General features: G+C 44.9%; 1 protein-coding gene across 2 annotated transcripts in view; it reads left to right on the top strand.

The window, feature by feature from the left end:
- The window catches only part of MAP2K3 (mitogen-activated protein kinase kinase 3), an 84,076-nt gene that overhangs the window by 44,664 nt on the left and 17,113 nt on the right, over positions 1 to 22,299 (top strand). For both annotated transcript variants that reach the window (XM_043976592.1, XM_043976593.1), the window contains exons 2-7: positions 9,336 to 9,405; positions 11,292 to 11,340; positions 19,160 to 19,273; positions 19,719 to 19,838; positions 20,523 to 20,639; positions 21,275 to 21,326. In XM_043976592.1, coding sequence (XP_043832527.1) covers positions 9,336 to 9,405; positions 11,292 to 11,340; positions 19,160 to 19,273; positions 19,719 to 19,838; positions 20,523 to 20,639; positions 21,275 to 21,326 — 522 coding nt within the window. The remainder of the gene's footprint in view (positions 1 to 9,335; positions 9,406 to 11,291; positions 11,341 to 19,159; positions 19,274 to 19,718; positions 19,839 to 20,522; positions 20,640 to 21,274; positions 21,327 to 22,299) is intronic.

Consider the following 22,299-nt stretch of genomic DNA (forward strand, 5'->3'; position numbering starts at 1 on the left):
CAGGTGCCATTAGAAATAATATCTCTATCTTCATGTTTCCTTGTATTTCTTAACCTTGTCATATAGTCTGCTCTGTAGTGTATTTGTTGTATGGTATTGCACATTTATGTCCTGTGTTATCACTTGCCCAAGTGTACTGTATGTTCTGTAATAGTCAGAGCCATGCTTTCATTGACAGTTGGAGGATGGTTTGGAGAAGGGAGATGGGATGGAGACTAAAGAGGAAGCTAGGCTATTGTAAGAGTTTAAGGGGGCAGTTAGGTGGTGTAGCAGATGGAGTCCTGGCCCTAGAGTCAAGAGGACCTGAGTTCAAATTTGACCTCAGACACTAACTCTGTGACCCTGGGCAAGTCACTTAATCCAGATTGCCTCCAAGGGGAAAGGGGAAGAGGGAGAGGGGAGGGGGGGGGGCTGGGGGGGTGGAGTGGGGGAGAGGAGAGGGAATCAAGAGTTCCAGCCAGATGCAAGGAGGGCCTATGCTGGGTAGTTGTGGTATGAGTAAAGATAACGAGAAAGATGCGAGATGAGTTGTGGAGGAAGAAACAACAAAATGTCCCGATTGGGAGGTGAGTCATACATAGGATTGAAGATCTCAAGCTAGAAATGATCTCAGAGGCCAACTTCTTCATTTTACAGATGAAGAAACTGAGGCCTTTATGGTACTTGCCTATGGTTACCTACGTAATAAGCAGGATTTGGACCCTGGACCTCTAAGGGCACTCACTTTACCATGCTGAAAGTGAAAACGTGAACATGATTCTAAGGTTGCAAACAGAAATAACCGAGAAGATGATGGTGTTTTTGACAAAAATAACAGAGATTTGGAAGAGAGGTGACTTTGGGGGAAAGGATAATGAGATAGCTCTGGGACATCCAGTTGGAAATAGCTAATAGACAGTTGGCTCCTTATCACCTCCAGCATCAAATGTGAAATCCTCGGGTTTATAAAGACCTTTGGAACCTGGCCTCTTCCAGCATTCCCAGTCTTAGACCTTCTCTTCTCACTTACTGTGTGAGCCTGACTTCCCTGTTGTTCCTCAGACAGGATACTCTATCTCAGGCCTGCTGTCCTCCCATGCCTGGAATGCACTCTCCTCATCTCTGCCTCTTGACTTCTTTCCAATGACAGTGAACTTGGGTAGGCTGAGCCAATATAATAAAAATGACAATCCTACCTAATTTAATTAATTTATTTAGTGCTATACCAAACTATCAAAAAAATTTATAGATCTAGAAAAAATAATAACAAAATTCATCCGGAAAAACAAAAGCTCAAGGATATCATGGGAATCAATGAAAAAATATGAAAGAAGGTGGTCTAGCAGTACCAGATCTCAAACTGTATTATAAAGTAGTGATTATCAAAACAATCTGGTTGTGGCTAAGAAATAGAGAGGTGGATCATTAGAATAGAATAGGTAGAAATGACACTACAGTAAACGACTACAGTAATCTAGTATATGATAAATCCAAAGATCCAAGCTTTTGGAACTCATTATTTGACAAAAACTTCTTGGGAAAAGTGGAAAACAGTGTGGCAGAAACTAGGTATGGATAACATCTCACACTAAAATAAGGTCAAAATGGTAACATGATTTACACAAACATCAGTGAAAATCTTGACTTTTCCAAGAAGCCTTTCTGAGTCTTCTTCACCCTAAGAGGCCTTCCCTCTAAGACCACCTCCAACATATCCTGTATATATCTTGTTCCATAGAGATCTTGTTGGTCCATCGTTGTTTGCATATTGTTTCCCCCATGAGACTGTGAATTCCTTGAGAGCAGGGGCTGTGGGTTTTTTGGTTGGTTGGTTTGTTTTTTTGCCTTTGTGTCTCCAGCACTTAGCGCAGTGCCTGCCACATAGTAGGTGCTTAATAAATGCTGGCTGACTGATGAAAGACTGGAGCTCAGAAGAGAGACCAAAGCTAGATAGATACACCTGGGGGCCATCTGCATAGAGATGGTCACTGAGCCCATGGAAGTTGATGAAATCTTGGACTGAGGGTAGCCCAGGACAAAGCCATGGGGTGTACCCAGAATGATCAGGTATGCTGTAGTGGGGATTCTTTTTAGGCTATGGGTTGAACTAGATGGCACTGTATCCCCAGGGGGTTACCATCAGGTATAGCAGAGCCTGGGGCAGGGAGGTGGCGCAGTGAATAGAGCACTGGATTTGGAATCAAGTAAACTCATCTTTCTGAGATCAGATTTGGCCTCAGACACTAGCTGTGTGACCCTGGGCAAATCACTTCACCCTGTTTACCTCAGTTTCCTCATACCACTCCACTGTCTTTGCCAAGAAAACCCCAGGTGGGGTCACCAAGCGTCAGACATGACCCAAATGACTGAAGAAAAAACAACAAAGCCCAATCTCACATAGTGGTGAATTGATTCACTGTTAGAGTGTCATTGCTGTGGAATTTAATTGCCCTCCAGTGGATCTTTAAAGGTTTTAGTGGAGAGTGTCACCTCTTACATGTGACCTGACCTCTGACCATCATGATCCTTTTCGCATCCCTGGTTCTCAGGAGTGATTTGCTGTGCATTTGACCTTGCTTCACCTTCTTTTGAGCCTAAGCCCTTCTTATCAGTATTACCATATGCCTATATAAGAAGCATGTAATAATAACCATGTAATACAGTGTATTTAAATAATATGTAACATCAGTGAGTTTGTCTTGGCTTGTGGATCTATCTAGCAATTCCTTAACTTTCCTTGTGTCTTCTTTCATCCTAATTTCTTGTTCTCTTGCTTTCCATCTGTATAATTTGATTTTAGGGCACTATAAATTGTGTAAAATGCTTCTTTTGAAGCAGCTCTGCAAGATAAAGTAAGTAGCTTGAGTAATATTGTCCCCATTTTTATAGATTAGGGAACTGAGGCTGAGAAGTGACTTGCCCACAATCACAGAGCTAGAGAATTGGGAGAGCTGGGAATCAAACCCAGGGCTTCTTCTTGCTCTCTGAGGCATGCTCTTTACTATGCCCTGCTGCTTCTCTCAGGCCGTGTTTTTATGCTTTTTGTGCCTACGTCAGTGTCCTGCATATACTTAGATATTCTGATGGAACTGTGGGCAGCTAGGTGCTGTAAGAGCAGCTCAGTGGCACAGTGGATAGAACAAAGACTGGAATCAGAAAAGACGAGTTCAAATCTGGCCTCACTACTCAGTAGCTGCATGATTCTGGGCAAGCTATTTAACCTCTGCTTGTCTCAGTTTCCTCATCTGTAAAATGGGGATAATAATAGCACCTACCTCCCAGGAGGAACAAATGAGGTAATAAGTGTAAAATGCTTAGCTCAGTGCCTGGCATATAGCAATAAATGTTATATACATTTTTAGCTGCTATTATTATCTGTGATCTCACTGATGGGCTGATCTGTTGACCTCACAACCCATCCATGGCTGCCCATCCTACGTGACTCTTGTCCATTTCTTTCCTTCAGTTCCTCCTCAAAAGGTTGGGTTCTCTCAGTGTGCTGGGGGCTTGCCTTGATTTCCCTGTGGAACCCTCCAGGCTGGTCAACAGTTATCCCTTGTTAAGGGCTAAAATTCTAGCTAAACTGTCTAAAATATCTAATGAGTGGTCGCCAATAAATTATAAGCATTAGCAAGAGTTAGACTTTTAAGCATTTATTAAGGAGAATAAGAATTTGGTAAAGAGAGAGAAAGGCCTAGATTCCTATCTATTAAAGGGAGAGCACATTTCTAGCTCCGCTCTCCACCAGAGTCCAGAGGAAAGAGCGTGAGACTGAGCGCCAGTCTCTTCCTTCCTCCTCCCACTAGCCTGCGTCACTTCCTGACTCCTGGTCTTGCCCTCAAAGACCTTCGCTTCATGGGCAGAACTCTTCTACAGTAAGTCTCCAGCAGGTGGCGTCATTCCAATAGTTACACCCTCCCTTTCCCATGTAACCATTTTTCATTTAGACTATTCTTTGACAATCTTATGCCAGTCCTTAATTCCTTGCTTGTAACATGTTACAAAAAATTCACACCTACTGTATACCTCTCCATTGTCATAGGGTCATAGATCTAGAGCCTGAGGGGACTTCAGAGGTCATGTATCCGCTCCTTATTTTATAGATAAAGAACCTCTTCTGGCGAGAGGTTAAGTAGCTTGAACAAAGTCAGATAGGCAGTAAATAGCAGAGTTGACATTTGAACCCAGTCAGTCAACAAGCATTTATATAGTGCCTACTGTGTGCCAGACCCTGTGCTGATCTTTGGGGATCCAGAGAAAGGTAAAAGCCAGTTCCTACTCTTTTTTTTTTTTTTGGTGGGGCAATGAGGGTTAAGTGACTTGCCCAGGGTCACACAGTTAGTAAGTGTCAAGTGTCTGAGGGTAGATTTGAACTCAGGTCCTCCTGAATCCAGGGCCAGTGCTTTATCCACTCCTAGCTGCCCTCGCCAGTTCCTACTCTTAAGGAGCTCACAGTCTAATGGAGGAAGCAACATATAAATAACCCTGTGTACATACAAGGTACGTAGGGATAAATTGCGGGCCGTCTTAGAGGGAAGGCAGTAAGATTATGGAGGCCCAGAAAAGGCCTCTCCTAGAAGGTGGGATTTTGGCTGGGACTCGAGGGAAGCCAAGAGTTGGAGCTGAAGAGGCAGAGGATGCTAGGCATGGGGGATAGCCAGTGAGAATGCCTGGAATCAGGAGGGAGATGGGGTCTCAAGTTGGAGGACCAGTAAGTATAGGGGATTAAAGTGTAAGAAGATTGGAAAAGGGGGCAGCTAGGTGGCACAGTGGATAGAGCACTGGCCCTGGATTCAGGAGGACCTGAGTTCAAATCCGGATTCAGATACTTAACACTTACTAGCTGTGTGACCCTGGGCAAGTTACTTAACTCCAATTGCCTCACCAAAAAAAAAAAAAAAAGAAGAGTGGAAAGGTAGGAAGGGGCTTTAAAAGGACAACTCGGTGGGGTCATAAGTACTGAATGCTGGGCCTGGAAGTCAGGAAGACTCATCTTTCTGAGTTCAAATCACACATTAACTGGCTGTGTGACCCTGGCCAAGTCACTTCACTCTGGTTGCCTCAGTTTCCCTATCTGTAAAATAAGCCGGAGAAGGAAATGGCAAACCACTCTAGTGTCTTTGCCAAGAAAACCCCAGATGGGGCTACCAAGAGTCGGCAATTGAAACAACCGAACAATGAAAGCCAAAGGATTTTATGTTTGGACCGAGAGGTAATAGGAAACTATTGACTCCAAAACCATTGGGCGTTGCAATGTTCTCTGGGTCAATACTCATTTGAATGTAGTAGATGCTTAATAAATATTTGTTGAACTGGACTGGGCCGCTGATCCCCACTCTGTGTATTTCTTATGAGAGTTAACCTCGACAGTCGTCACGATTCTAACACGGATGCTCTGGCTAGACCTTTCTTTTGGTATGAACTTTGCCTAATGGAGCTGAGGAGGATGAACAGTGTAGACTGTGGTTGCTGTGACTAAGCCCCTGGTTCTCCTATCCCCAGTAGCTTGGGGAAGGCAAGGGCCCGTCCGAAATTACAAGGACGTGGCGACCTCTAGTGGCCCAAACTGAGAGAGACAAGTAGCCAACCTACCTCCAAAGTTCCAAGTCTTTGGCAAAATTCCCTGCTTGTGTCTGACCCACAGCTGTGGGACTTTGAGCACCTCCACGAGCAAGTACGTTCATCGAGTGATGGGTAGGGCTGCGTCTGCAGGAGCAGTGTCCTTGGATGAGCCCTCTGCCTGGGGAGCTTCTTGAGAATTCACTTAAGTGCCCATAGCACCCAGAGAACAAATAACACGAAGTGCTGACCCTCAGGAAACTGACAGTATTTGGGGAGATGAAGCTGGCACACACATTGGCACAGTGGACAGTGTGCTGGGTTCAAATCCTGCTGTTGGCAGTGGCACTGTAGCCATGGGCAAGTTGCTTAACCTCAACATTTCATGGAAGAAATGGGTTTTAAGATGGTTGGAGATAATTGTCTATTTCCCTAGGCAAATGAAAACCTCAGTGATTTGGGGTGCTTGACTCTGAGGGATTTAAACTGAGCCATTTTTTTTCCTCTCCATATTAGAATCCATAGGTTTCTTGTAGCCCCAGAAGCCTGGCAAAGTGACTCATTTGTGAGTTTCATGGGTGTGGGGACTTGTTTTCATTTTTGTTTTTGTATGACTAGCATGTATCTCTGTGCCAAGCACACAGTTGGTGCCTAATAAATGCTTGTTGAGTCAAAATGAATTGTTGCTGGGAGTCAGTCTAATAGCTCAACTCTAGGAGCTGTCTTTTCTTATAGTGTTATCTTTCCACCCTGGCCTTACCTCCTTCTTTTCCCCTACTATCCTGCTAAGCCTGGCAGCCTTCACTGTTCCTAATGGAGACTGCAGAGCCCAGAAGGATAATTCAGTATGGCTGTATTTGGTTAGGACTTCATTAGAGAAGAGAGCAGAAAGTTTTGTTTGGTGGCCCCAAAATGGCTCCACCCATGGCTATCCATCCCCAGTGGAGGATGAGAGATCAGCCTTTTTATCTATGACATAATAAGCTATGTTTAAGACCTAGGTCTCTGGAGCAAGAGGTCATGGCCTTTTTTTTTTTTTTTTTGGCAGGGCAATGGGGGTTCAATGACTTGCCCAGGGTCACACAGCTAGTAAGTGTTAAGTGTCTGAGGCTGGATTTGAACTCAGGTACTCCTGAATCCAGGGCCGGTGCTTTATCCACTGCACCACCTAGCTGCCCCCATGACCTTTCTTTTACTGTATCAATGACCTTTTTCTTTCCCCTAGCATTAGTGACCCCTTTTATTCTGGTGCTGGATAGAAGTGATTGTGTCTAGATCTGTTTCAGGAGGATGTGGTCTGCCTGTAGGATGATGACTGGGCTATTGGAAGTCTGGCCCCTTCCACTTTCCTCCTGAAAAAAAGTATACTTTTTAGTACCTTTCTTCTGAGGGCCTGAATCACCAACCCAGGGTGGTCATCCATTCTTTGACTCATTTATTCTCTCTTCACTCTCCCCCATCTCACCTCAATGAGGTCATCATTGGACAGATGGGATCCTTCTTTCACACTTGGGCAAACAAGCCCAGAGATATTTGTCTACCACCAAGTCACCAACTGAACTGGGAACAGAAATATTAGATTCTTGCCTCTTTGTTTAGTGTTTTAACTTTCAGTTCTGTTACTGCTTATCTAGCAAATCTGGGTTTTATCAGTTTTATCTCTCAAAAGCTTTTGAACTTGAAACTTTTGCTGGGTAGCAAGTTCCAGGAATTCAGAGGAGGCTTTCACTTCCCATAATTCATTTCCAGAGGAGAGCTTCAGCTTGGCAGAGAATAGTCTTCTTTTTTTTTTTTTTTTTTGTTTTGTTTTTGCAGGGCAATGAGGGTTAAGTGACTTGCCCAGGGTCACACAGCTTAGTTAAGTGTCAAGTGTCTGAGGCCAGATTTGAATTCGGGTACTCCTGAATCCAGGGCTGGTACTTTATCCACTACTCCACCTAGCTGCCTGAGAATAGTCTTCTTGATGGTAACCCGGTTGTTAGAGAGGTGAGGGATGGCAGGATGGGAAGAATATGGGTTAACACAATGCAAGCCAGCACTTGCCTCAGAGGAGAGAACTCGGCTTCCCTGATGTTAGGTGGAGTTGTCTTTGGTCAAAGATGGTAGAAAACTCCATCTGAGGGAGGTACTGGGTGGCATATGTGGTTGATGCTTGGAAATGCTGGGCTGAGGGTCCCCTGGAATAGGGAACTGAAGCTGGCTCTCCAATCAGAAGACTTGGGTTTAAATCCCAATAAATACAAACTTTTATGCTTACTTATTGACAACTCTGGGTAAATTACTTAACCTCCCTCTGCCTCAGTTTCCAAATAAGCTGTATTAACCCTGAAGACTCTTCCGGCACTAGATTCATGATCCTCTCACTTTAAGGCAGCCAGCCCTCTATTACCTGGTAAATGCTACTTGAGCATGACTCTTCCCAGAAGCCTCCTCTGACCCTTGGTAACTAGAGAGGGTATGGCATCTCTTTAGTCTCCTGCTTTTTGAAAGAGATGGCATCACCTCGCAGGACTGTCGTGCCGTAGTTCCCCCTCATCTGTCAGGCTGCCAGATCCTTTCTTCTTGTGCCTGCCTGGTCATGTCCTGGGTCTCTGGGGCAAGCTAGGTGGAGGGAGGTCGACAGCTGCCTGGCCCCCAGAATTCCAGGCCAGGTGGAGAAGCTGATTGACAGGGACCATGGGCCTGCGGTTACTTCATGCTTGAGGCATGGGCTGGGAGTCTGAGCAGGGGACAAAGAGTCAGGAGGGCATAGTTCTCCCCTTGGCCCAGCCTCTGAGATCAACCGACCTTGAGAATCATTTCACCTTCATGCTCCAGTTTCTCAAGTTTTACCAGCAGATGGGCCTTTGTGGGGGGGAGGAGGGGAGGGAGGGCATGGGTAGGAGAAGGAGAAGAAGAGGAGATATTGATCAGGAAGAGGGGAAGAAGACCCGAAGGCTTGTGGGGTATAATTGATAGAAGTACAAAGTTTAGGGGTACTACCAGAATTTTCTGCAGAGACAGCAGAAATCTGGAAAGATTGTGTAATATGGAGAGGCATAGCATAGGGAACGCTAGACCTGGGGTCAGGAAGCCCTGGATTCAGATTCTGCCTCTGACATTCAGTTTTTTTTTTTTTTAGTGAGGCAATGGGGGTTAAGTGACTTGTCCAGGGTCACACAGCGAGTAAGTGTTAAGTGTCTGAGGCCGGATTTGAACTCAGGTACTCCTAACTCTAGGGCTGGTGCTCTATCCACTGTGCCATCTAGCTGCCCCTGACATTCAGTTTTGCTGTAGTGACTTCATAATTCTAAGTCAAAGGTTCCTCATCTGTAAAACACGGATAATTCTTCTTGTTCCTTCCTGGCAGGATTGCTATTGGGCTCAAATGAAATAAGATGTGGAAAGTGCTTTGCAAACCTCAAAAGGGCCCTCTAAATGCCAGCTATTATTATTGCACGTGTCTGTTCAGGGGTTCTCAATCTTTTTTTGCATCCTAAACCCCATTTGCAGCCTAGGGAAACCTATGAATCCTTTCTCAGCATAATAAAAATGTATAGGATTAGATAAGAAACCAATATCATTGAAATAGTTGTAAAAAAAATTTTTGTTTTTGTTTTTGTTGGGCAATGAGGATTAAGTGACTTGCCCAGGGTCACACAGCTAGTAAGTGTCAAGTGTCTGAGGCCGAATTTGAACTCAGGTCCTCCTGAATCTGGGGCCAGTGCTTTATCCACCACCCCCCAATTTTTTTTAGAAAGCACACAGACCCCTACTAAAGAGAGCTTCTGATCTCTATGAACTTTTCTGTTTTCCAGGAAAAATCAAGAACAAGAAGGATTTAAAAATACAATGTTTCTCCAACAAGCCGCCTGTCTCCAACCCAACGTAAGTTTGTTGCTGTCTTTTCCCATGCAGTCTTTCGCAAGTGGCAGCTTCAGTGGGGAGGGGCTCTTCCAGTTCAGTAGGCTTGTGTGGCACTGTACTCAGTGGGAGGAGATACAAAGCTTGGTTGGCTCTTTCCCTCAGGAAGCCTCCAATCCCGTTGGGACATGTTAGCTATCTATAAATAGTCTTTAGTGTAAAAAGAACTAGTTCTCGATCAGTCCATCAGAAAATAGTAAAAGGGGGGGGGCTACCTGAAGTCCAAAGAGCCACTTTTTGTAACCCTTTGCATGGACAGGAAGAAGAATGGAAGAAACCTGAAGATGGGCCTGACCTTGTCCCTTGAAATGGGGCTTTGTGATCTTTTGAGAGGCACTTCTCTCTGAAATTTTTTCATCTTTTGCTCCCCCAAAATGTTTTTAGGCCACCACAAATTAGCCCTAGGTATGCTTTTTTATGGGGTAACTTGAGATCCTGAACCTTGTCTTTGCCAGTGTAGTAATTGGTCAGGGGTTTTTCTGGGAGGATTTTGGGGAGCTGGATTAATTAACCTTAGTGATAAATAGCCACTTTACTCTTATTGGGAGTGAGACCTAATCGGCAGCGGGTCACCTATTGCTGAGAACATTTAAATGTGGCTTTGCGAAGTCAGAAGCAGACCTTTTAATTCAGGCTTGTAAGCAAGTCTGACCTGCTCTCACTGTTTTACTCAGCGTTTGCCTCCTCATGCCAACACTCGGCGATGGGCATAATCTGTTACTGTGGGGGAGTGAGTGTTTGAAAACAGAGCCATTTGTTCAGGCTTTGCCATGCTCTTTACCCTCTGTAAAGTGCCCAATTCCAGTGCCCTCCCTCACCGTGGCTCTGGCAGGATTTCGGTTAATTCAACAAGTGTTCAGCGGCATCGAGCTGGATGCCGGAGATGCAGAGCAAAGGTCAACAATCCCTGCCCCCAAGGGACTTAAGTTCACCTGTGGAGGAGGGAAAGGGAATGTCAAGCATATAGATAAACATGTACAAAATCTAGACAGAATTAACACAAAGTAATTGGGGGGGAGGGAAGCGTTAGGAGAGCACTCAATACAAGAATCTTGTAGAAACTGGCCCCTTGAGCTGTCTCGGGAGGAAATTGAGGGATTTTATAATACGGAGCTGAGGAGAGAAAGCACTCCAGGCATGGGGGACAGGCTGTGTGGAAAGGAAGGGCCTAGCAGAGGCAGATGGAATGTTCTTTATGGAGAACAGCAAACTGGCCAGTTTGGTAGATATACAGAATGTGTGAGAGGAGGAATAATATGTGAGCAGTCTGCAAAGATAGTTCAGAACCAGAGTGTAAAAAGATAGATGAGTCTGTATTTTATCTATCATGAAATAAGCCAGTTGGGGGAGGAAGGCAATGGGGCCTTGAATTCTTTGAGTCAGTAAGGTGTCTGTCTGTCCACTTGACACCTTACCATGGGGTAGAACACGTGATTTAGGCTGAGATCATTACCTTGTGAGTAAAATATTGGTGTCAGCTTTCAGAGTGAACAGGGAGGCTCTTCTGGTGATTGTGATGACTCAGCTGATGTTATATAATTATAAAGTGTTTTCACATCCATTGTTTCATTTGAGGCTTACAGTGACCTTGTGAAAGTAGGTGGGTATCCCCATTTTTCAGAAGAGGAGAGTGAGGTTAGAAGTGTTAAGTGAGTTACATAGGGTCACATAGCTATTGAGAGTTAGAGCTAGGATGAGAACCCAGATCTTCACCCGGTGCTCATTCTATTACGCTGCCTTCTAATTGTGATGCTCACACACAGCTGAGCATCTGGACACCCTTCCCTACCCCCCACCCCCAAAGTGAAAAGACTCATAGGATTTTCTTTTCTTTTTCTTTTTTTTTCCAGGCCTCCCAGGAACCTGGACTCAAGGACCTTCATTACAATTGGTGACAAGGTATATAGTGCCAATCGACATTTCCTCTCTCCTGACCTGTGAAAAGATGTCTGTTTTGTCACGTTTCTCTTATTGGGACTTAACCTTTCGAAACAAAACAAAATCTACTTCCCCCAAACAATGACCTCCATGGGCATTTTAAAATTTCTGGCATGATTTTTTCCTTTGTCCTCCCCTGGGACCCGAGAGAGCTGGAGTGTTTGAACAATTCCTTCCCCAAAGAGGAATTTTTGTGCATGCCCCTCTGGATCTCCATCAGGCTAAGGGCAGCTCCATCTAGTTTCCCCCAAGTCTGTCTGTTGGAAAGGATCTTGCCATCTTCCCCCTCTGAAGGAACTGGTTCTTTGTCGGGGGAGGGTACAACACCAGCATCCTTCCCGTCTCCCTCTAAGTCTCCATGGGGCCCTGGTGTCGGGGGCAGAAGAGAAGGCGCTTTTGTGTTCTCTGCCTGGGTGTGATTCATGGTACAGGGCGAGGGCCCCATCTCTAAGTGAATGAGCAATTTATCCAGGGCTTTGACTTGTGGACTTCGTCTAGGATATGTAGAGAGACCCTGTAAGCAAATACTAGAGGGTGTTTGAGGTTTTCTGGGGAAGCTTTTCCAAGCGGTGTCTGGGGCTTCTGCTCTACGGACTACTGTATACCCTGAAAGGTCAGGGACCATCTCCAGCTCCCTCCACCCAGCTTGTGGCTAGGGGCTGAAATGGCTGCCCTTTAGCTCTTCCAGACATAAGTCTGTCATTGTAGCGCTCCCATTCTTCCCCTCCCCCCCCACCTCCCCCCAAGCCCCAGGACCTCAAGGGTCTGCCTTGTCACCCGCCTAGAGGAGAAGTCGGGGCAGGGAGGGTTGCTGGATGAGTACTTGGCTGGGTCCCCGGGCAGCTTCTTTCTGCCTAGCTCCAGGAGGCCCGATGTACCGGCTAGAAATAGCTTCTGGTTTTTGTTCTCCCTGCTCAGCATCCTCTGGGACTGCGTGAGTCTGTGTACAGGGAGACTATATATAGACCTTCTTATGCATGGGATCAGTTATATCTGACTGCTTACCTTCCCATGGGCAGGTGCTAAATTGAATGGAATTTGGACTCTTCCGCCTTCTGCCGACTTGGTGGTGGTGGGGGTTAGGACCAGAGAACATGGCTTAGGTGGATTAAACAAGTCACCCTCAGGTCATCAGTTACTAACACAGACCTCTTGGAATGGATGCATCTCTAAATAGCTCTATTGAAGGCTGGGGGGAAGAGATTTTGGAGGTATTTACCTTCTATCGCTAAGACCTTAAGTCTTTTTTTTTTTTTCAAAAATTTTTCCATGTATATATCATTTATTTATGCATTGTACAATACAAAGTATAATACCCCATGAATATTTCTTTTTTTTTCTTTTCTTTTTAATTTTTTTTTTTTGGTGGGGCAATGAGGCCCCTTGAGCTGTCTCGGGAGGAAACCGAGGGATTTTATAATACGGAGCTGAGGAGAGAAAGCACTCCAGGCATGGGGGACAGGCTGTGTGGAAAGGAAAGGCCTAGCCTGTCCCCAGGGTCACACAGCTAGTAACTGTCAAGTGTCTGAGGCCGGATTTGAACTCAGGTCCTCCTGAATCCAGGGTTGGTGCTTTATCCACTGCGCCACCTAGCCCCTTCCCCAAGAGTATTTCTTACATGTTTCTTCATAGATGCTTACTAAGAACAAGTCACTTCTCTGTGCATAAGTATATGAATAAACACTTGCACAAGGGGAGGGATTAAGAACTTGACTTGTAATTTCACTCATACATGAAACAGAGAGAAATCATTATTTCTCTCTTGTTGAATTGGGCCTGGGCCTTTTCATCCTTTTTGCTTTGTTCAGAGATCAGCTAGCTTTTGGAGGGCAGGTCTGATAATGAGATTTTTAAAAACTTTGTGTTCTGAATACTCTTCCTCTCTCCCTCCCTCTACACCCTTCCTTAAGAACTCAAGCAAGGGGGCAGCTGGGTGGCGCAGTGGCTAAAGCACCGGCCCTGGCTTCAAGAGGACCTGAGTTCGAATGCGGCTTCAGACACTTGACACTAGCTGTGTGACCCTGGGCAAATCATTTAACCCTCATTGTCCCACCAAAAGAAAAAAAAGAATAATTCTTTTAAATGTATAAAATAAAGTATAGAATTACAAAAGAAATCAATTCTATTGAAATGAAGATGTGATCTTTTTCCCTATTCAAGTTCATGGACCCCCACTCTCCCTTGAAATCTAGTAAGAATCCTTGGCTTCGTGAGAAAATGTAGATGATAATAAAGTCTGGGATGAAGTTTGAAAATGTGTGTATTAGGGGCAGCTAGGTGGCGCAGTGGATAGAGCACTGGCCCTGGAGTCAGGAGTACCTGAGTTCAAATTTAGACTCAGATGCTTGACACTTACTAGCTGTATGACCCTGGGCAAGTCACTTAGCCCTAATTGCCTCACAAAAAAGAAAAAAAAAGAAAGAAAGTGTGTGTATGCAAGCACCTTGAGATCTGGGAGCCCCAAGGTGGAACTGAATTAGTGTATGCATTCTTTTTTTTTTTTTTTTTTGGGCAGGGCAGTGAAGGTTAAGTGACTTGCTCAGGGTCACACAACTAGTATGTGTCAAAGGTCTGAAGTCAGATTTGAACTCAGGTCTTTCTGAATCCAGGGCCGGTGCTTTATCCACTGTGCCACCTAGCTGCCCCCAGTGTATCCATTCTTTAGGAGGAGAGTGCTCATGTCTTCAGGGGGAGGGAGCTGCTGACTTACTGTTAAGATTTTGGTGGGCTGGGGCTACTGGATATTCTCAAAATAAAACATTTAGTCAGAACTGGTAAAACAAAAACCCAAACCACCCTATTAAAAAATTAAATTTTTTTCAATGAATAAAAATCTATTTTCTCTCCTTCCCATTAGAAGAGAAAGGAGAAAAACAAAACTCTTGTAAGAAATACACATAGTCAAGCAAAACAAATTCCTAAATTAGTCACATTCAAAAAATATGTCTCATTTTGAGCCCAGAGTCTGTCACCTCTCTGTCAAGAGGTGTGTAGCAAGCATGTTTCATCAGTGGTTTCCTGGAATTGTGGCTGGTCATTGTGCTGATCAGAGTTCTTAAGTCTTCAAAAAGTTTTTTCCTTTACAATGTTGAGCAACCACCCTTTAAAGCCATATATTCTAGGGGAAGCCAGAGCCCCCTTTTCCCTAGCCTGCTTCCTATAGGCATGATAGTAGAACACCTTGACCCAGTGGGATCTTGGCTTCTTCCTGAGGCTGTGATCACCCCATTGTCACACAGGATGTTTCCTGGGTGGGGTGGTCCTCTTATGCACCAACTAAGCTCCCTCAGAGAGACAGAGAGAGAGAGAGAGAGAGAGAGAGAGAGAGAGAGAGAGAGAGAGAGAGAGAGAGAAAGAGACACACAGAGAGACACAGAGACACAGACACAGAGAGAGACAGACAGACAGAGAGACAGAAAGAGACACACAGAGAGACACAGAGAGACAGACACAGACAGAGAAAGAGAGAGAGAGAGACAGAAAGAGACACAGAGAGACAGAGAGAGAGACAGAGAGATAGAGAGAGACAGACAGAGACAGGGACAGAGAGACAGAGACACAGAGAGACAGACACAGAGACAGAGACAGAGACACAGAGAGACAGAGAGAGAGACAGAGAGATAGAAAGAGACACAGAGAGACAGACAGAGACAGAGAGACAGAGAGACAGAGAGACAGAGACAGACAGAGACAGAGAGACAGAGACAGAGAGACAGAGACAGAGACACAGAGACAGACAGAGACACAGAGACAGACAGAGACAGAGAGACAGAAAGAGACACACAGAGAGACAGAGAGAGACAGAGACAGAAAGAGAATTTATAAGAGCCCTTTCCTTTGTGTGAAGTAAAGTGCCTGTGCTAGATCTTTCTTAGTTCATGTGTGAGCATGTGCAGCTTTTTGCAGCTGTCACTTGGGGGCAGAAGCTTGCTCTGATTGCTTTGGCCAAAAGTATGTGTAATCTCTGGAGCTTGTTGGGCACGTCTGTGCTACTCAGGCCAGTCCACTTTCTGTTATATCCTAGTTTTCTCCGATGAAAAGAAGGAAAAATTTATTTATAATTAGCATATTGGGTGTTTGTACCAAATAGGTGCTCTCCATGCTTGCCAAAATGACATTCCTAAAGCAGAACTGGCCAGGACACTGCTCCTCTGAAATCTCGAATAATTCTTTATTGCATGTGGGATTAGAATGCAAACTTCTTAGCATGATGGTTAAAGCCTTCCACAATCTGGCTCCCATGTACTTTTGTAGAGTTTGTTATTGTTCAGTCATTTTCAGTTGTGTCTGACTGAGTGACCCAACTTGGAGTTTTCATTGGCAAAGATACTAGAATGGTTTGCCATTTCCTTCTCTAACTAACTTTTCAGGTGAAGAAACTGAGGCAAACAGGGTTAAATGACTTGCCCAGGTCACACAGCTAGTAAGTGTCTGAGCCTGGATTTAAACTCAGGAGGATGAGTCTTCCTGACTCCAGGCCCATCGCTCTACCCACTGCACTACCTCGCTGCCTTCTTCTAGTGTAACTTCATGTTATTCCCTTTCATTAACATCAGTAAGGCAGTTATTAAGTACTTACAAAGTGCCAGGCATTGTGCTAAGTGCTGGGGATAGAAAGAAAGGCAAAAACATGGTCCCTCCCCTCAAGAAACTTACATTTAAATAGAGGAGACAACATGCAAACAACTATTTATATGAGAGAGACAGAGAGACAGGGACACAGGGAGACAGACAGACTGAAGGAGAGACAGAGATAGACAGGAGAGACAGAGAAACAGACAGAAAGAGAGAAAATGGAAGATAATCTTCATTCTCGTCAAATTGGCCACCTAGCAGTTCCATGTATACCAGGTTAAATGTCACTTGCCGAGGGTAAAATCATTTCTAATCATGGCTCTAATAGTGTGTTAGAAAAACAATTTTAGAGAGAAATCTCAGGAAGGGGGACAGGTGATATGCTTATTCCACTTAAACTCTGTTCTTTATCCTTCCTCCTCAGTACAGGAGGGTAATCAAGCTGCTGGCTCCTTTCTTTTCAGAAGGCTTACCTCTTTTTTTTTTTTTTTTTTTTTTTTGGTGGGGCAGTGGGGGTTAAGTGACTTGCCCAGGGTCACACAGCTAGTTAGTGTCAAGTGTCTGAGGCCAGATTTGAACTCGGGTACTCCTGAATCCAAGGCTGGTGCTTAATCCACTGCGCCACCTAGCTGACCCCAGGCCTACCTCTTTCTACCTGTCAGCCACAGGTCTGGGCTGGTAGAGGGAAGAGTTGTGCACTGGAGAAAAGCACTGGGTTTGGAGTCAAAGGATGTGGATTTGAGACCTGGTTCTACCTTAGGCAAGCCATGCTCTTGACCTCAGTTTCCTTATTTATAAAAAGGAGTCAAACTGAATCAGCTTCAGTGTCTCCTTTGGCTCTAAATCTACGAAACTATGAATGTGTGTGAAGGGCCACACTGCACAGTGGGTTAGTGAGTTGGCCACTGACATATACTGGTTGTGTGACCCTGGCTAAGTTGTTTCAACTTTCAACTTTAGGTAGACCAAGACTATACCCTGAGATTGTAAGTTTCAGAGAAGGTGCCAACTTGTATTAGTAGAGGAAGTTCCTCTCTTGAGCTTGAAATCATGTCTATCCCCTGTCCCTATGTATTATCCCATTGTGAAAATAAATGGCTTTTTTTTTCTTACCAAGGGGTGTAAATAAAACCAGCTTTAGAAAGGATTCGACTAGAACAGAATAGTAGTCTTTTTGCAAACCTCCAAGATGCACACCCATCATTTATTTATTTTTGGGTGGGAGGCAGTTGAAGTTAAGTGACTTGCCCAGGGTCATACAGCTAGTAAGCATGTGAGGCCAGATTTGAACTTGGGTTCTTCTGACCCCAGGGCTGCTGCTCTAACAGCCCTTAGACCCAGCTATTTATTTATTTATTTACTCATTCATTCATTCATTCATTTATTTACTTACTTATTTGTTTATTTTTTTGCCAGCCAATTGGGGTTAAGTGACTTGACCAGGGTCACACAGCTAGTAAGTGTTAAGTGTCTGAGGCCGGATTTGAGCTCAGGTCCTCCTGACTCCAGGGCCGGTGCTCTATCCACTGCACCACCTAGCTGCTCCAGACCCAGCATTTTAAATACTTTAAACAGTGCATATGTGCGTGTTTGTCTATAAACACTCGAATCATGTGGGAAATGCCCTTCTAAAGGGGCCCTCCATGGAGTCCAGTTTCCTGGGGTTCCCAGTAGATCAAGTTTATAAGAGGCCCAGAGGAGCCTTCCTTCTAGTCCCTGAGCATTTTGTTTATCTCCAGAATGTGAGAAGGAAGTTGTATGAGGTGGCATTTGTTTTGTGACAAAGGAGATATCTGGGTGTTTGGGATGGTAAGATTTCCTGGTGCCCTGAGGTCCTTTGGACCAGTAGCTCCCATTTGATGATTAAAAACCCATCCAAATGGCCTAGCATTGAATGATTTTTTAGGGAAATGTAGCTGTTCCCAAGAGCAAAAGAAAGAAAACTTTTTGTTGTGGTGATGGTTTTGTCCCATTATCAGTTCCCTTGACACGCTAACTTCCTGGTCCTTTAGACTAAATTCTTTGTTGAGACTGCCAGTTTGCTGCTATGTGCTTTAAGTTGGGAGGAGGAAATATCAGGGGCTCCATAGATTGTTGCTTCAGTTTCCCCCCACTCACACTGACCCAAAAGTCAAGCCCAGGCCCTAGCTGGTGGCTGCTGACACCCTGACTTCCCCCTGAGTTTCCCTGGAGGTATTGGAATGAGTGGAATGATGTCTATGGACTGGAGGGTGACCCCTCTTCCCCTGGCAGGGCCTGCTCTGGCTCCTCACCCTCACTCTTCTTACCTATCCCTAACAGTTCCATTTACAGTGTGAGAATAGTTGGCAGGTTTGTCACAGGTGTGAAGGTACCAGGTGATAACAGTCCTCTGTGTCTTTCTTCTTCTGTGGTTTTTCTTCGAACCAGTCTCCCTGCTTATAATCTATTAGGGTTTTTGTTCCTTCAATAAGTATTTATTAACCACCTACTTTGTGTTAGACATTGTGCTAAATTCTGGGGACAAACACACACACACACACACACACACACACACACACACACACACTCTCACACATACCCAAAACATCCTTGGCATGTGTTAAATTTGGATGGTTGGTGGTTAACACCTCAGTAGTCTGGAGTAAACAATGATGATATTTCCTTATTATAGGGGCCCCTGACTCATTGTCATTTAAAAATTTCTGAACCTTTGACTGTTTTTGTCATGGCACATGCCATGGGCAGGAAGAAGCTAGATTTCCATCTTACTGATTTCTTATGGGATCTGAAGATTTTCCTATCCACCCAAGGATAGTATCTTAGCACTGGTGAAGGAGATGTAGTCCAGCTGACTCCTTGAGGTCATGCGAAGGCTTTGGCCTCATTCATAGACGGTTAAGCTGCCAAGTTCTTCTATGTTATGTGTGTGTATTTTTTTTTTTTGTAGGGCAGTGAGGGTTAAGTGACTTGCCCAGGGTCACACAGCTAGTGTCAAGTGTCTGAGGCTGGATTTGAACTCAGGTCCTCCTGAATCTAAGGCCAGTGCTTTATCCACTGCACCACCTAGCTGCCCCCTCTCCTATGTTACATCCATGCATGATGGTAGCCCTTGATGTATGTGTTTGGGGGGAGAGGGAGTTGAGAATGCCCACATGAATTTCTAGGGTGTGGGCATTGTTTGGGTCTTGGGCCTTATGACTCTTCTTCTTTTTTGTCCCTCCAGAACTTTGAGGTGGCAGCTGATGATTTAGTGTCCATTTCAGAGCTGGGACGGGGTGCCTACGGGGTAGTGGAGAAAGTTCGACATGCCCAGAGTGGAACCATCATGGCTGTTAAGGTAATAAAGGGGCCACAGAATCAGACAAATGGCAGTAGGGGAGGGGTGAGCATTAAGACCCATGGCCTAACCTGGTACCAGTTATTACTGCTCTTGTCCAGAGGGTTGGAATATTCTGAAAGAAGGGTCTTCATCAGGGAAAATAGTAGGAAAATGGGTTCCTAGACTTGAAAAGACTCAAAGGTCTGGAAATGACCTTAAGAAGTCTTCTGTTCATTGGTTAACCTTTGGGTGAGATAGCTGTAGACTCCCTTAGACCAGGTGAGACTCTCCTATTGAAGACTTGCAGAAGAAATGCTCTCTGCTTTTCGTATTCCTTCCCACCCAGAGTCACAGCTCTCTGACAGTGCCCACAGCCAGGCTTTCTCCTGTACCCTCCCTCATTAAGGGGATGTGCAATAGGCTCCAAGAATTGGTTATTTCAAGTCGTCGCTTCTCTCCCCAGAGGATCCGAGCGACCGTCAACACTCAGGAACAGAAGAGGCTCCTCATGGATCTGGATATCTCCATGAGGACTGTCGACTGCTTCTATACTGTCACTTTCTATGGGGCCCTTTTCAGAGAGGTAATAAGGCGGGCATAGACAGATGTGACTGGACCACAGCTTTCCCCTGTGCTTAGGATGGATGGATGGGGCAAATGGGACTTCAGAGGATCAAAAACTCCAGTCAAGTCAGCAAACCTTTAAGTGCCGGGGAAAGGCAAAAACGGTCCCTGCCCTCAAGGAACTCACAATCTGATGAAGCCAATGTGCATACAGCTACGTATAAACAAGATGTGTGTATGTGTGATGTCAGTGTGAATATAGATGTATGTATCTATACATATACGAACATAATTGGAGTCTCCTCTTCCACTGTGATCAGATCCAGTGGATAGCTTGATCTATCTGTAATAGTTATTGAATAAAATCCCAGGGTAACTAGACCCTGGATCATGGGCTCACAGAGTTAGAGTTGAAAGGGATCTTAGAGGTCATGGAATCTAACCCCCTCACTTTACAGATGAGGAAACTTGGGCACAGAGAGGCCCAGGATCATAGCTACAAAGTGCCTGAGCTGGGATTTGAACTCAGGTCTTCATGATTCCTAGTCCAGCTCTCTCCTTTTCTCTTGGAAGTGGTTGTCACTTCTGCCAGGCCTTTGGCTTAGTGTAGGTACCCTAGCATTGGGTAACAATGGGGGTTGAAGGGTGGGGAAAGGAGGGTTAGGGTTTTCCTGTTGATTCCCTTGTTTTCCGCTGTCACCAGGGTGATGTATGGATTTGTATGGAACTGATGGATACCTCCCTGGACAAATTTTATAAGAAGGTTCTGGAGAAGGAGATGACCATACCAGAGGATATTCTAGGCGAAATAGCAGTGTCTGTAAGTAGCTGATCTACCCTCTTTAACTGTTTGGATTTGGGGTGCTGAGAGGGTGGGGGCTGAAGACATGGTGCTTGTCATCTTAACACAAGAATCCTCTCAAGAAATGGCCTGGGGATGAGGGAGTGTGAGGATCCCAGCCTGGGGAAGAGTGGATCTGCTGGGCACAAGCCTCCTGAGCCATGTGAATGGTCAATTTCTCAGTCATCTGTTGGTTCTCATGGGTACTAGGTTCCTTAGCTCTTGGATTAAAGGCTTTTTGGGTTGGGAGATGTGCTGAGGAGTGACATGGTAGCCCCGGCATCTTAGGACCTTGGGGATTCCCAGTTGGGGTGCTTTGCAACTTTGAAAAGTCTTTGAAGCAAATGAGTTCCTGACCCCCTTTACTGTAATTTTCCAGCTTACTTAACTCTAGGATCCCATTATTTTTGGTTCAAAATTGCCCAGCGCCTCATTGTTTGAACTTGACTGCTGAGCTGCCATGTGTAGAGCAGAGACCCTTTATTTCTTTCCCCTTTAAATGTGAAATGTGGGGTTTCCCCTCCTCCTCCTTAAGTAACCAGTAAGCCTTTTTTATGCCTGAATAACTCTTAACTCTTTCTTCCTTCCTCTTTTCTTTCCCTTGGCATTCTAAGATTGTTCGAGCCCTGGAGCACTTACATAGTAAACTGTCTGTGATTCACAGAGGTAAGCACTGCCCTTGTGTTTGTTCGTTCATTCACTCATTCATTCATTCATTCATTCACTCTTCATCATTCTACAGTATTAAATGAACTAACTATGGATAATTCAGAGAGGTATGTGTTTCCCTTCCTTGTGCAGATTCCTAGGAATCCTTAGAGTCTAAGGAGTTAGGAGGATGTAGGAGGTAGAGACCCTTCTAGGCAGGAAGCCAGTCTTTTATTGAGCCCCCTTTGTTTCCCGGACCCAGGAGTAGCAGAAGACAAAGCCCACTTAGAATGTGGCCCTATTCTTTTGTTAATCAGTGGAGGAAGGGTGGCTGTGTAATGAATGTTGGGCCAGGAAACCTGGATTCAAATCCTATCTCTGACACTGGCTAAACACTTAAATCATGGGACTTCTCTGAGATTCTGTTTCCTCATCCATAAAAATGGAGAATTATACTTGCATTACCCATTTTATAAAGTTGTTTTGGAAAAAGTGCTTTGTAAATCTTTAAAAAAAATTTTTTTTGCAAGGCAGTAGGGGTTAAGTGACTTGCCCAGGGTCACACAGCTAGTAAGTGTCAAGTATCTGAGGTTGAATTTGAACTCAGGTATTCCTGAATCCAGGGCCGGTGCTTTATCCACTGCACCACCTAGCTGCCCCAGCTTTGTAAATCTTAAAGTGTTTTAGAAATCTATTTGGAGGGTGGATTAAGCTGCCAAGATAATGGATTAAAGGCAGCAGCCCAGCCAAATTCTCCAAACATCCCCCTCCAAACAACTTTAAAATAATGCCTCAAATCAAATTTTGGAGAAGCAGAAGGTTAGGGTGAGGCATTTTTGCAACCTGAGATAACTTAGGAGGTCAGTAGTAGAGGTCTGTGACACCAAGGTAGGGAGGTGTGGGGTCAGCCTGGAGTGTATGCACCACCAGCAGGGGGCTTTGGAGACCTGTGACTGTAGAGTTCTCAGCCCAGAGACAGTAAAAGGGAGTC

The sequence above is a fragment of the Dromiciops gliroides genome, chromosome 1 (assembly GCF_019393635.1).
Source record: "Dromiciops gliroides isolate mDroGli1 chromosome 1, mDroGli1.pri, whole genome shotgun sequence".
Taxonomy (NCBI): Eukaryota; Metazoa; Chordata; class Mammalia; order Microbiotheria; family Microbiotheriidae; genus Dromiciops; species Dromiciops gliroides.